The 15,932-nt window shown below is 36.7% G+C and overlaps 1 protein-coding gene across 1 annotated transcript in view; it reads right to left on the bottom strand.

Annotated features, from left to right (window-relative positions):
- Positions 1-1,089: 1,089 nt before the first annotated feature.
- LOC109814626 (lysine-specific demethylase JMJ29) overlaps positions 1,090-15,932 on the bottom strand; it is a 33,499-nt gene continuing 18,656 nt past the window's right edge. Inside the window, exon 10 of the mRNA XM_083071076.1 lies at positions 1,090-12,323. Within this exon, the coding sequence (XP_082927202.1) occupies positions 12,318-12,323 (6 nt within the window). The 3' untranslated portion in view covers positions 1,090-12,317. The remainder of the gene's footprint in view (positions 12,324-15,932) is intronic.

Raw genomic sequence — 15,932 nt, 5'->3', positions numbered from 1 at the left:
GTATATATTTTCAGTACCATTTTAATGCCATAAGGGTCAAGAGAAAAGAAAAAAAGGGATGTTTGTATTTTTCAGAAGGGTTGTTAGAATGAATGTTTTTTCCCAAAAGGATTTTTTAGAAGAATGGATGTTTGTATATTTTTATTTATTTATTTATTTATTTATTTTTTTGAGAAGGGTTGTTAGAAGGGATTTTTTTTTTCAAAAGGGGTTTTTAGAAGAATGGCTGGCTAAGGTGGGCTTTAGTGTTTATGGCTATTAAACAAAGCATATTTGCTACAAAGAAGCTATCATTGTGTTTAGCTTTTTTGGAAAGTGAAGTGATGACTCGGGGTCGTACACTAATTGGATGATTCCTCTGAGCCGCCTTTCAGTTTTCAACTCAGGTTGCTGCTTTAACGTCCTAACTTTTGCCTAGGTCACTTGAGATGTGTTCCCTAGCGGAAATTTTTATTTTGATCTTTTCTTTTGCCTAGGTTACCCATTTTTACTTGTGGGTTACCTAGCAGATCTTGCCCTAACTTTTGCACAGCCCCCTTAGTGGGTTTCCTGCTGGGCCTTCATTTTTTTTTGCAGCACTCATGAGGTATAGGATGTCTTTATTTTATCAAACCCTAGTCATGTTTGAATTCCTGTTTGTTCCTTTGTTATCCTTTCCATGCTATTATTGAGTAACATCTTTGCTGCAAATACATTTTGTTTGTTAAGGGTTGATGGATGAGGCCTAGAGTGGATATTTGGAGGGAGAAGAGAAATGAAAGAGTGTTATGGCATTTAAAACAGTACTTTCAATTTACACGTGCCCCTTTAACAAAGCTCGAAGGCCCGGGCATGCCCCGAGTTCGTGATTCATACACAACAAGATAGACAGAGGTTTCCCCCTAGAGAGTCATGAATGATTTGATAATTTCCAAAAGAAAACCTTTCCACTTGCTTGAACGTCAGTGTTTTGCATTTGGAGTGAAACCTTTGTGAATTCTTGCTTTCGAAGGGAATACTCGAGCCACCTTTCGATTCCAACTCAGATAGACATTTCTTATTTTTATATGTCCCTACTTTTGCATAGGAGGTATCCTATCGGGATCTTGATTCTTTTTTTTTTTTCTTTTCACCCTAATTTTTGCCTAGGACGCCCTTTACGGGTTTTCATCCTAACGGGTGTTTGTATGCAATGCCTTTATTCTTGAATTGGGTTTTGTCTTGTAATTCCCTAAAAAGCAGGGATTCGTCCATTCTTGATCATTCCTCTTATCCCGGCAATTGTTGTTTCCGCATGGGAAAGTCTCGATGTTTGAATCGTCAATTTGGGCGTGTGATGCCACCAATTACTGATAAGTGTTCCCCGATTTGATGTGTCAGGTTCGCATTTGATTACAGTAATTTCCATTATCCGGCTAACACGCACAATTTAGATTTCCCTTTTTATTCTTATTTATTATTTACAAGGAAGGCGTATTATCTATATGAAACGTAAAGTAGGATACAAAGACATATGAGAAATTCAACGAATATCATTCTCATTGATTTTTGTTTAGAGAACATTCTTTGCATACTATTATGTGTGCCTTCCATTTCTAATGAATGTGTGCTAATGCACTATCCTAGGAGATGCATGATATTTATTTTTTGCCTAAATTTTATCATGTTTTTTTTTTACTAAGGGTTATGATGCATGATTTTTTGCTATATTTTTTTTTACTTTTTTTTTTAAATAAACTACCCTATATGATGCTTTAGAGTTAGGGTATATAGAAGGGAGTTAAATTTTCATCATATTTTTTTATTAATATCTATTTGTTTGTAATTCTTATCTATTTAAAATAAATAAACACAAACAAATGCAACACACATATGCTCAAACAAATGTACACCCGCGGACAGTCACGTTTAAATCCTTGGTTTGTGGTGCCTGCAAGAAAAGTGCATTGTATAGGAAAGTTCTAATCTCACTGGTCTTAAGGCCCCCAAGGTGCCTCCATTATAGGGACCCAGTATCTCTGTCGCCGTCACCTGACAAACTCTAAGGTCTGTCGTAGTATTTCGGACTAGAGTAACCGGTTATCACCTTGAGTGTGATTTCCGACAAGGCTCGTAGGCTCCAAGGCCAAACTTGGGCCGGTCGTACGTCAATCACTCCCTATGTTTATTACCCTCATGCCCCCCGGTGTAGGAGGAACTGTTGTGTACAAAGGTTTGTGTACAATTTTTATTCAAACAAATACAGAATTTAAATAGGCAAATAGATATTAAAGCCACACAAATAAAACAAATAAAGTAAAGGGGAAAAATATTTATATTATTATTATTTTTATTTTATTAACTTCATCAATTAAATGGGTCTGACCCTCTTTAAACGTCTCCAGTGGAGTCGCCATCTGTCACAACCTGAAAATTTCTGATCTCGCGACCTATGGTTTAAACATCCTTTTAAAGATCTTATCAATTAAGGAATGCTCGGACACCAGATTAATCCTTAATTAATGATTTTGAAAATAGGTTCATGGAGTCGCCACCAATATTTTACTCAAAACATAGGAAAAAGAAAAGGTTTTTAAAGATCCAATAATGGCCTTGATAACCAAAATTGGGTTCGGGGGTCGGTTACCTGTAGGGAAGGTATTAAGCACCCCTACAGCGCCCTCAATCGGTACCCTATCATGAAGTTAATACGATAAAAATTAATAAATTAAATATTGGCTCCCCTTTATTAATATTTATTTACATATTAAAGATTTAAATTATACGACTAACCCTAAAATATCTACATGATTGCGTTTGTTATAACAATGAATATTAAGAATAAGAAGATTAAATGAAATACCTCGTAACAAGCTTTGTTAGATCTTTAGATATGGAAAATTTAGGTGCTTTGTGGCAACCTTTCGCACTACAATTGCCTCACAAAATCTCAAGAAATATAAAAGAGAGGGAAAAAGAGAAAGAGAGAGAAATTTCGTGCTCTAAGGAGTTTGGACGAAATTTTTGGAGTCCCTCAAAAATGTGCCCAAGCTGTCAATTTATAGGCTTCAGACAGGGTCCACAACGGCCCGTTCCGAAATCAGAACGGCCCGTTCTGGTTATGGCCGTTACGTGTAAATTTTGTAACTAGAACGCCGTTCTGAAATTGGAACGGCCCGTTCCAGAGATAAAATTAACACGTCACTTGGTATGTTAGAACGGGTGTTCCAAACAAGGATCCTTAGGCTTTTTTTATAACTTGGAACGGCCCGTTCCAGTTTAGGAACGACCCGTTCCAGTTAAAGCTTTAGCCTTCTTTTGAAGAGTTTGGAACGGCCGGTTCCAATCTTGGAACAGCCCGTTCCAATCTTGGAACGGCCGGTTCCAATCTTGGAACGGCCGGTTCCAATCTTGGAACGGCCCGTTCCAATCTTGGAACGGCCCGTTCCAATCTTGGAACGGCCCGTTCCAAATTAGGGTTATTGGCTCTTTTAAGTACTTGGAACGGCCCGTTCCAAATTGGGAACGGCCTGTTCCGGTTTTGGAACAGCCCGTTCTAGTCTTCTAAAATTAACTTGTTTGGGCTTTTGGGCCTTCTAAAGTCCTGTCTTGTTGTTTGCATGCTTCGGGAGCTCCTTCCCTTCATAACAAAGGTCCATTTCCTTGTTTGTATCCCCCCGGACGAAATTGGGTGTCTACAAGTTTCATATACACTCTAAACACATTTTTGTATAACTAAGGTTGAATACCTTAATGAGTGTAGAAATCATTTTATCTTTTCTGTCAGAGTCACATATACACTCAAAACATCCATCGTCTGTGAAGCCTGAAGAGGCTAGCAAAAGAATACTTGTAGAACCAGAAGTGGTTTAAGAATACTAGCGTCAGCAAGTGAAGTTAACGAACTAGGAGTGGTTGAGAATACTTGAGCAACCAGAAGTGGTTTAAGAATACTAGCGTCAACGAGTGAGGTTGACGAACCAGAAGTGGTTAAGAATACTTTTAATCAGTTGTGATTTGTAGAACCCTTCAGTTGAAGGAGATTGGACGTAGCTCAGAATGAGTAAACCAATATAAAAACTGTGCATTATTATTTGTTTTAAAAATGCAATTTTTTCTTATATTGATCTATCACGCAAAAATTTGTTTACTACTACTCATTCTCTAAACCATATTTAGACGAATTTATATTTGTTGAACTTAAGAAACCATTTTCGAACAGACGATAAATATTCAGATGCAAAACTTTTGTTAACCAACCTTGCACTTTCCTCAAGCACCTAAAATATTATTTTCTAACAAAAAGAAGCACTTTTACGGAAACATTTTTAAAGATCCTTCGTTCACACACATTCAAGCCCCCCTTCTATATGTTTTTCATTAAACTTCAGGCCATCCAAGATTGGCCCACCCAAAAAGTGTTAGAGAAGTTATAAGTTTTCATGGTTTAGCAAGCTTCTATAAAAGATTTGTGAAAGTCTTCTCCACACTTGCATCCCCTCTTAATGAGCTTGTTAAGAAGGATGTACCATTCATTTGGGGTGAAGCCCAAGAAAAAGCTTTTAAAAATCTAAAAGAGAAACTCATCAATGCACTCATTCTAGCTCTTCCAAACTTTGCTTAAACCTTTGAGCTAGAATGTGATGCATCCGGTTTAGGCATAGGTGTCATGCTACTTCAAGGGGACCACCAAATTGCTTACTTTAGTGAAAAACTTCATAGGGCCACCTTGAATTATTCCACCTATGACAAAGAGTTGTATGCCCTTATTAGAGCCCTCCAAGTTTGGGAGTACTACTTAGTGACTAAGGAATTCATCATACATACCGATCGTTAGTCACTAAAGTACATTAAAGGGCAAGGAAAGTTGAATAAAAGGCATGCAAAATGGGTATAATATCTAGAGCAATTTCCTTATATTATCAAATATAAGAAAAGAAAGAATAATGTAGTGGTCAATGCTCTCACTAGAAGGCATACAATACTCTTCACCTTGAACACTTAAATTCTTAGATTTGATAATATAAAGGAGTTTCAATCCATTTATGCCAAATGCCTCCAAAAGCCTTTTGATGGATTCTATCTTCTTGAGGGATATCTATTTAGAATAAGAAAACTTTGTACACCTGAAGGATCCATTAGAAAGTTTTTGGTTAAGGAAGAAAGTCATGAGGGAGGTCTCATGGGCCATTTTGGGGTTAACAAAACCCTAAGCCTTTTAAAATCTAAATTTTATTCGTCACATATAATAATAGATGTCCAAAGGCATTGTTTTAAGTGCATCACTTGTCTTCAAGAAAAATCAAGAGTGATGCCTCATGGACTCTATGCACCCCTCCCTATAGCTAATTCCCCTTAGGTTGACATTAGTATGGATTTTTTGCTTGGTATCCTAAGGACTTAAAAAGGATTTGATTCTATCTTTGTGATAATGGATCGTTTTAGCAAAATGGCTCATTTTATACCATGCCATAATGTAGATGATGCTAGCTATATTGCTAAATTTTTCTTCAAGAAGGTTGTCTATTTGCATGGTCTACCCAAGACTAATGTGTCCAATAAGGATGCTAAGTTCCTTAGCCACTTTTAGAAATTACTACGGGAAAAACTAGGAATAAAGCTTGTTTATTCCACTACTCGTCACCCACAAGATGATAGGCAAACTGAAATAATGAATAGGTTCATATCCACATTGTTGAGAGTCGTATTAGGGAAATAAGAAAAATTGGGATGACTATCTCCCCCATATAGAGTTTGCTTACAATAATTTATCCCTTTCTGAGGTTATATATGGCTTTAATCCTCTCATTCATCTTGACTTGCTCTCACTACCTAATACTACTTCCTTGTTTCACAAAGAAGAAGTATCTAGGGCTAATTTTGTAAAGAAATATCATGAGAAAGTCAAGAGCCAAATTAAGAAGCAAACCCAAAAGTATGCCAAATACAATAATAAAGGGAGAAAAAAGGTAAACCTTTGAAGTTGGGGATTGGGTTTGGCTTCACTTGAGGAATGATAGATTCCCTACTCAAAGGATGTCAAAACTAAGTCCTAGGGGAGATGGACCTTTTCAAGTTCTCCAAAAGATCAATGACAATGCATACATCCTAGATCTTCCCTCCGATTATGAAGTTAGTTCCTCCTTTAATGCTTGTGATCTTACACTTTTTGTAGGGACTAATGACATGGATGAACTTGAAGATCTGAGGTCAAATCCTTCACAAGAAAGAGGGGATGATGGAGGACCACCCTTAGAGTTTCATGTGGGATCCATTACTAGGTCCATGGCTAGGAGAGTGGATGAGGATGGAGTAGACACCATGCCTATATTCATCATGTGTAGAATATTGACCCTCTCCTAGGCCTATTTTGAGTAATATAGGATTTATTGCTTTTATTCTCATTTTACCCTTGTATTTTGGGGTATCCTAGATGATAGGATTTTATTTTGTATTTTCATATAGCCTTTAGATTAGGATTTATTTTTGGGCTTAAACCTTGACTTGTGAGATTAAAGTGCAATTTTTTTTCTATTTTTAGGTCAAAGGGTATTTTAGTCTTTTAGGAAGAAAGGAACCCACACAACATTTAGGGTTTATTTAGGGTGCAATTGACTTGCATTTCTCGATCAAGCACCTCCAAATGCAACCCTAGATGTTTTTCTTCCTTCTATATATACCATAGGCCTCCCACCACGTAGATACTTTGAAATCTATGATATTGAGTGAGCATTTCATGCCTCAACATCCCTTCCTTAGACATTAGGTTGAGATTTTCGGCCAACCTTCTCTTATCTTCACCCTTGGAGAGTGAAAACCCTAGAGTGGCCTCCACCTTCATTTGGAGTGAGCCAACCCTACCTTAAAAGAATCCACACTTCATGCCCTTCATCTCTTCTCTTGGACGTCCACTCTCATCCATGGAAACTAGAAGCTCTTGGTGATCCATGATCCTTGGAGTAAAGAGTCTCTCCCCTTGGGTCATCAATCCATCAATGAAGACAAGGTTCCACCAGGTGAGATGACAAAAGAAAACGAAATTGTCCAAAAATTATATCCATCTTGCATGTCTCTTGTTAAGCTTTCTCTAATTCCTCAAATACGTGAATGATTCATGATCACTATGAATAATAACCTCTTTAGAAACAAGATAGTATTCCCAAGTTTGAAGGGCCCTTACTAAAACATATAACTCCTTATCATAGGTAAGGTAGTTGAGGAAGGCACCATGTGAATTTTCACTAAAATATGCAATTGGATGTCGTCTTTGCAACAAAACAACCCTTGTACTTGTCCTTAATACATCACATTCTAGCTCAAATTTTTTTGAAAAATCAGGTAGAGCTAGAATAGGAGCATGGTGGGCTTATCCATAATGAGTTGAAAAACTTTTTCTTATTTTTCACCCATAGAAATGGAACATCCTTCTTCACTAACTCATTGAGTGGTGAAGTAAGTGTGGAGAAGTTATGACCAAACCTCCTATAAAAGCTTGTTAAACCATGAAAACTCCTAATATCTCCCACACTTTTAGAGGTAGGTCATTCTTGGATGGCCTTTATCTTTTCGGGATCCACATGAACCCCATTGACTCCTATAACAAAACCTAAGAAAATTACACTATTTACATAAAAAGTACATTTTTCTATGTTTCCAAAAAGTTTACTGTTTCTAAGACTAAAAAAGACTTGCCCTATGTTATCACTTAGGCTCCTACTATATATTAAGATATCGTCGAAATAAACAATTACAAACCTACCTATATACTCCCTAAGAACATGATTCATGAGACGCATAAAAATATTAGGAGCATTAGTAAGCTCAAAAGACATAATTAACCACTCATATAATCCAAATTTGGTCTTGAAAGCGATTTTTCATTCATCTCCTTCTTTAATCTTTATTTGATGATAACCACTTTTAAGATCAACTTTAGAAAATATGGTAACACCATGCAACTCATCAAGCATGGCATCTAATCTAGGAATAGGATGGCTATACTCAATAGTAATGTTGTTGATGGCCCTACAATCACAACACATTCGTTATTTCCCATCCTTTTAAGCTCCAACAATGCCAGAATAGCACAAAGGTTAAGACTCTTTTGAATCCAACCCTTATCTAATAACTCTTGAACTTGAGACACTATTTCTTTAGTCTCTTGCAGAATTGTCCTATAAGCAACCCTATTGGGTAGGCTAGCTCCAAGAATAAGATCCATTTGATGCTTTATTCCCCTAAGAGGTGACAATCCCTTTGGACCTTCTTGTGGGAATATATCATCAAACCTTTTCAAAATTTCTTTAACCTCACTAGGTAGAGTTTCACCTTCAAGAGTTGTGGCAATGCATACAAGCATACTCTTACAAAGAAGAAGGAAAGGAGGTTGTTCAACAAGGAAAGTTCTATGAATTTCTTGTTTGTTGGCTAAAATACTTTCCTTATGAATAACCTCTAAGGTGGAAGTAGTGCCCGCAACTCTTCCCATCCCCTTAGTACTACTCTTAGAAGATTTCTTTACTTTTCTCTTTTTATCTTCTTATTTTTTTTTCTTCATTTGAACTTGATCCTTTACCACTTGTTTTGGTGATAAAGGAGTAAGTACAAACTTCCTTTCCTTATGCTTGAAGGTAATCTCATTAGTAAGGCCATTATGTATAGATTTCTTATCAAATTGTCAAGGCCTTTCTAACAAGATATGACAAGCATCCATAGACACTACATCACATAAAAATTCATTTTCATAGTTTCCTATGGAAAACATGACCTTTACTTTTTGGTCAACCACTATTTCCCCATCATCTTTAAGTCATTGAAGTTGATAAGTTTTTGGATGAGAAATAGTGAGAAGAATAAGCTTGTCAACCAACCTATTACTAAAACAATTGCAACAAGATTCATTATCAACAATGAGAGAACAAACTTTATTTGAAATGTTACATATAGTATAAAAAATATTCTCTCTTTGAAATATAGGATCTTCCTTAGGTTGGCTCCCAAGTAACCTTTGAACCATTAAAAGTTCTCCATCATAAGGATTAGTTATTTCCACATCACTTTCTCTTCTTCACTTTTACTTGAAGATGAAGAAGAAGAAGACTCATATTCACTTACTACGTCATTATCACTCATTATCATGGTTTTCCTTGTGGGGCACTGAGAAGAAATGTGGTCTCCCCCTAGACATTTGAAACATTTGATTTCAATAGTCCTAGAGCTAGTATGTGAAGTGACCTTTCATTTTTCTCTTTCTTTTCCTTTTTCAACTTCTTTTTACTTTTCCTTTGTCATTTCACCCTTGGGATGGTTCTTGTAAGAACTTCCCTGCCTCTTGAAATCCTTCTTGTTATGAATTGGAGTGGAAACTTTTAGACTTTCTCAAAATTTGTTGCTCTACCATAATACAAAGTTGTACTAAGTCATTCAAGTTCCTATAAGGTAGAAGTTCTACTTTATCTTTTATCTCATGATTGATCCCACTAAGGAATCTTGCTATGGTGAGAGAAAATGAACGCACAAACATATACTCATATGTAGACACACAAACACACGCAAACACACTTAAAGACACAAAAAGACACCTAGACACACACACTTAGAAAGAGAAACACAAGCAATGACACACAAAGATAAACACACACAAATATAGATACACATAAATAGACACACTAAGGCACACATACGTACAGACACACATAGTCAAAGAAACACACGCAAACATACACATAGACACACATAAATACACGCACATAGGCACACACTAACAGACACACAAACACTCATAAACACATAGAGTCATAGATACATAAACACACACTGACAAACACACATATGCACACATACACACAAAGACATCCAAACACCTAAATGCAAAAAGAGATACTTACAGACACAAACACACACAAGCACAAACACATACACAAAGACACCCAAACCCAACCACATACAAAAACACAAACATAAACACAGACATAAACATACTCACATAGACACAAACTCAAACACAACAACACACACATAAACACAAAAAGCCAAACACACATGCATAGAAGGATCATGAATTGTGCATCAGACGAAAAATATCAAACGAAGAAATGTCAAGAGCAACCCAAAGCGCAACATAAGAAATCAGAAATGGGAGAAAAACTAAACCAAGACAAAGTTGGCTCAGTGTCAAATAAACATCAGATGAAGATCGTTGATTAGCCACGGAAAGGACAACAACAAAACAAATATTAGTCGCTGGACAAAACAAGACGAAGAAACTTACAGACACACACAAACAACACTCATACAAACTCATAGGCACATCCCACATACAAACACAAACACACACAAACACGCAAATAACGCACAGACAAACAAACAAACACATGCATGCACAAAAACACACACAAAGAGATGCACAAACACAGACATAGACACACAAAAACTCATAAATAAACATACATAGACACAAAGACACACACATAGAGACAACCACACACACACACAAAGACACATAGACACGCACACAAGCATAGAGACACACACACATTGAGGCACACAAACAAACAAACACACACACACAAACACATACATACAAACATACACACAGACACACAAACATAAACAAAGATACAGACACACATACACAGAAACAAACACAAATGTAAAGCAACACACAAACAACAGACAAACAAACACATATATACATTCCCATCCATACACACACAAAGACAAACATAGACACAAACACACAAATACACAGCCACACATAGATAAAAAGAAACACAAATGCACAGACAGACACAACCACACAAAAACATACACATAAACACAAACACCTAGACACACACATAGACATACATAGACAAAAACGTACACATCCAAACACATAAACAAAGAGATACACATACAAAGACATAGTCAGACAGAAACAAATGAAAACCAACACAGATAGACACTCACAAACACACAAATAAATGTGTGCACCCGAACACGTACACACTGACACACAATCACAGGCATAATCACACAAACACACAAATAGAGAAACACACATAGAGGCACACAAACACACCATGTGCATACACACAAAGACACACACTAAGGCAAACACATGCACACATAAAGACATACAAATACTCACGCACAAATACACACAAAAAGAGACTGACACACATAAAACCATTCACACCCATACACAACCACAAACAAACACACAAATACACGAAGACACACATAAACAGATAAACACACAGGTACACAAACACATACACAGACACAAACACACACGCACACACAACACACACATAATCACATGCACACACACAAATGTAGATAGACACACACGAATACGCACAAACACACACACGGATACACACCCAAACACACACATGGACACAAACACACACAGAGATAGGCACAAACACACATAAAGACAAGCACACACATAATCACAAAGAGACATACACAAAGACACACAGACAAACATAGTCTCACATGCCTAATGGCACACACATACAAACACTCACACATAGACACATAGACACATGGACACACTTGCACAAAAATAGACATACATAAATAGACACAAACAGACAAACACATATGATTAGATGGACACACACACACATAAGCACAAACACAAACACACAAATCCAAAGACACACACACACGAACCCATGATCGCTCAAACATATACTCATATGTAGACACACAAACACACGCAGACACACTTAAAGACACAAAAAGACACCTAGACACACAGACTTAGAAAGAGAAACACATGCAATGACTCACAAAGATAAACACACACAAATATAGATACACATAAATAGACACATTAAGGCACATATACGTACAGACACACACAGTCAAAGAAACACACGCAAACATACACATAGACACATAAATACACGCACATAGGCACACACTAACAGACACACAAACACTCATAAACACATAGAGTCATAGATACATAAACACACACTGACAAACACACATATGCACACATACACACAAAGACATCCAAACACCTAAATGCAAAAAGAGATGCTTACAGACACAAACACACACAAGCACAAACACATACACAAAGACAACCAAACCCAACCACATACAAAAACACAAACATAAACATAGACATAAACATACTCACATAGACACAAACTCAAACACAACAACACAGACATAAACACAAAAAGGCAAACACACATGCATAGAAGGATCATGAATTGTGCATCAGACGACAAATATCAAACGAAGAAATGTCAAGAGCAACCCAAAGCGCAACATAAGATATCAGAAATGGGAGAAAAACTAGACCAAGAAAAAGTTGGCTCAGTGTCAAATAAACATCAAATGAAGATCGTTGATCAGCCCTGCAAAGGACAACAACAAAACAAACATCAGTCGTTGGACAAAACCAGACAAAGAAATATTTCAAACGGAATAAGTAGCATCCACTCTCACGACCAATCAGACGAGATGAAAAAGTCAAAGTCTAACTCTTAGACGGAGACTTAAAATTCCATACGCAAACGAAGCATGATGAAAAGCGTCTGAAGTCCACTAGTCACAAAGAAGAAGATCATATATTATATGAAAAGAAATAAGAAATTTTTAAGAGCGCGAATTCACAAGCCAAAGCTGCATGTGTCAGGGCAAGTACATCTACTTTTCAGAGAAAGGCAATGCCTCCGCAGCTACAATGACGAAAAAAGGACAAACATACCTAGGTCATGATAGCAGTCAGAAATAAAAGGGAAAAAATTATGCAAAAGACTTCACGTAACACAAATTTAGCAAGCAAAGCATTTAATGCAAAATCAAAAGCATTAAATAAGAAAGATCTGTGTAGCCGTGAATGAATGTTTATCTGCACCAACGGAAAGCTCCGCCTCAATGGACACATTCAAATTCAAACAACGAGAAGATTTATTACAAGGCTATAAATATCAAGATCTGAGAAGAAAAGAAAATAAGAAGAGAAGCAACAAGAAATAATAAAAAGCAAGCGTTAAAAACAATCACACATCTCTTCTTGTTCAGATTTGAATATCCGTGTAAAGATAAGAAAGCTTGTCTTGCTCAGTGTAGAAACTACCTTATCCTTTCTACGAGAGTTTCATATACAATCTAAACATATTTCTGGAAGGACTTGAATCACTACCACTATGTGAATAAGAATGACAACTCATGGTTGAACAAGAAGATTTGAACTCAACTTGTATAAGAAACTAAGCTAAATAAAAACTATCCTACACGTACCTATCAGTAAACAAAAAGCTTTGGAACTCTTGTTTACTAACTAATCAAGACCGAAAGCTATGGTAACATAAATTGACGTTAAATCCTTAAAGAAACAAGTAAAGAAGCAATGTAAAGAATACAAACAAAGTGGAAGTCTTAAGGAGACACCTAGAGCCTCAATAAGACCACTTCCACAAGAATAAAAGGCCAAGTTTACACAAAATTTTCAACAATAAAAAAGGATACTATTCTTGAACTTTTCTCTCAAGTGCTTTCTCTAAAAGTAATTGGTGTAGCACTTCAAGTCTCCAATTGTTAATCAATAAGTTCTTCCTCCTAGAACTAAAGCACTTCAAGAAAAGGCTAGCACACAAAAAAGATAAACTTAGAATGGATCTAGAATGGATTAACAAAACTAAAACAAAGGATTAAGGAAACAAAAACTATGATTACAAGTTGTTAGATCCAAGTGTTTAGTGAATTATCAAACATGTTTCGAAGTTTCTTCTTCTCTGAACTAGCTCACTCTTCATGCATCCTCCCCTAGTCGTGGGTCCCTTAACTAGGCTTTTGCCATCACACCTACACATACATAAACAGACTCCTAGACACATACAAATAAACATACATAGAGAAACACACACAAAGACACAAATAAACACACATATATGCAAACACACATATATGCAAACACACACACACATTAAAACATAGACACGAATACAAAGAGACACTCAACACACTCAAACACACACACATAGAGACACAAAGATACACAAAGACACACATAATCTCATAGACACGTACAAACAAACACAGCTACACATTGACACACACACAAATACAGACAAACACATTCACTAACACACAAACACAAACATATACACAGACAAATACGAAGACATAAACCCAAACATGAACCATCACACACATACATAGACACATACACACAAACACACACAGACACATGCACATAGATAGAGACACAGACACACACAAACGCACACACAGATAAATAGACAAACACAAAGAGACAAAAAGACACGCACAAAAAGACACACAGACAAACGTAGTTTGACACATGCTCACTCACATACAAACAAACATATTAACACAAAAAGAAACACACACACAAACACTAACATAGAGACACACACACATAGACAAAGGCACAAACAACACACATAGATACAAACAAACTTACAGACACACACAAACAACACTCACAAAAACTTATAGTCACATCCCACATACAAACACAAACACACACAAACACGCAAATAACGCACAGACAAACAAACAAACACATGCATGCACAAAAACACACACAAAGAGATGCACAAACACAGACATAGACACACACAAAAACTCACAGAAATAAACATACATAGACACAAAGACACACACATAGAGACAACCACACACACACACAAAAACACATAGACACGCACACAAGCATAGAGACACACACACATTGAGACACACAAACAAACAAACACACCCAAACACGCACACACAAACACATACATACAAACATACACACAGACACACAAACATAAACAAAGATACAGACACACATACACAGAAACAAACACAAATGTAAAGCAACACACAAACAATAGACAAACAAACACATAGATACATTCACATCCATACACACACAGACAAACATAGACACAAACACACAAATACACAACCACACACAGATACAAAGAAACACACAAATGCACAGACAGGCGCAACCACAAAAAAACACACACATAAACACAAAAACCTAGACACACACACAGACATACATACACAAAAAGTACACATCCTGATAGATCATGGGCCAAGGGCCCAGTCACTAGAGCTATGGCTAGAAGAATACAAGAAAAGTTGGACCTCTTGAAGACTAGTGGGCTTTCCAAGCCCAAGGTATTCTTCACTTGGACTACACAATCATAAAGAGAAGGCCTAGTTCTACTTGTGTATATTGTATAGCTTTTACATAGTCTCTTGTATAGGTCATTTTTGCCTATGTATTTATGAGGCACTTTACTTTCTTTTTCTAGTGTTTGTATATTGATTTTAAGGTAGGCTACTTGGAGAGTTTAGCTCCATTTAACCTCCCTAGTTGATGTATTCATTTTGTATTTTTTCAGTAGGGAAAAAGGGGTGGCATTTATCAAAGCTAGGGAGTGTGCTTAGAAATTGGGCTTGAGTTCGGCCTAGGCAAAATTTTGCATATTGGACTCATTTTGCTCCTAATTTTTCATAGATTTGATTTAGCTAGGTCTCATCATCATATGATGAACCTAACTAAACCAAATCAAGGATTTTCAAAATAAATCATGGAGCAATTTGGAACCAAGGCCGCCTAGCTCATTTGTTCTTCCTTGGCCGAATTTCTAAGCTACACCTCTTGGTTTTTGAAGCTTGCCTTGCAAGCTTCTAAACCTTAGTAGGTTAAGCTTACCTTACCATGGTTCTTAAGTGAACCATGGTCAAGGTTAGCTTCCCCTACAAGCTTTCTAAACCGTGGGAAGTGAGCTAAACCTTACCATGGTTCCTAGTGAACCATGGTTAAGGTTAGTTTCTCCTAGAAGCTACCTCTCCCTATATATTTGTAAATACCTCTCATGTACTCACTTTTGAACATTTTGAGAAATAAAACTTCAGATTTCTCTCACTCAAGAGTCTCTAAAAACCATGGAGAAGTTTCTCTCTAAGGTTTCTATCAAAGTTCTTCAACTTTG

The sequence above is a fragment of the Cajanus cajan genome, chromosome 3 (assembly GCF_000230855.2).
Source record: "Cajanus cajan strain Asha chromosome 3, NIPB_CcT2T_4, whole genome shotgun sequence".
In the NCBI taxonomy this organism is placed as follows: Eukaryota; Viridiplantae; Streptophyta; class Magnoliopsida; order Fabales; family Fabaceae; genus Cajanus; species Cajanus cajan.
The sequence above is the reverse complement of the archived record's forward strand: the minus strand, read 5'-3'. Positions and strand labels throughout refer to the sequence as shown.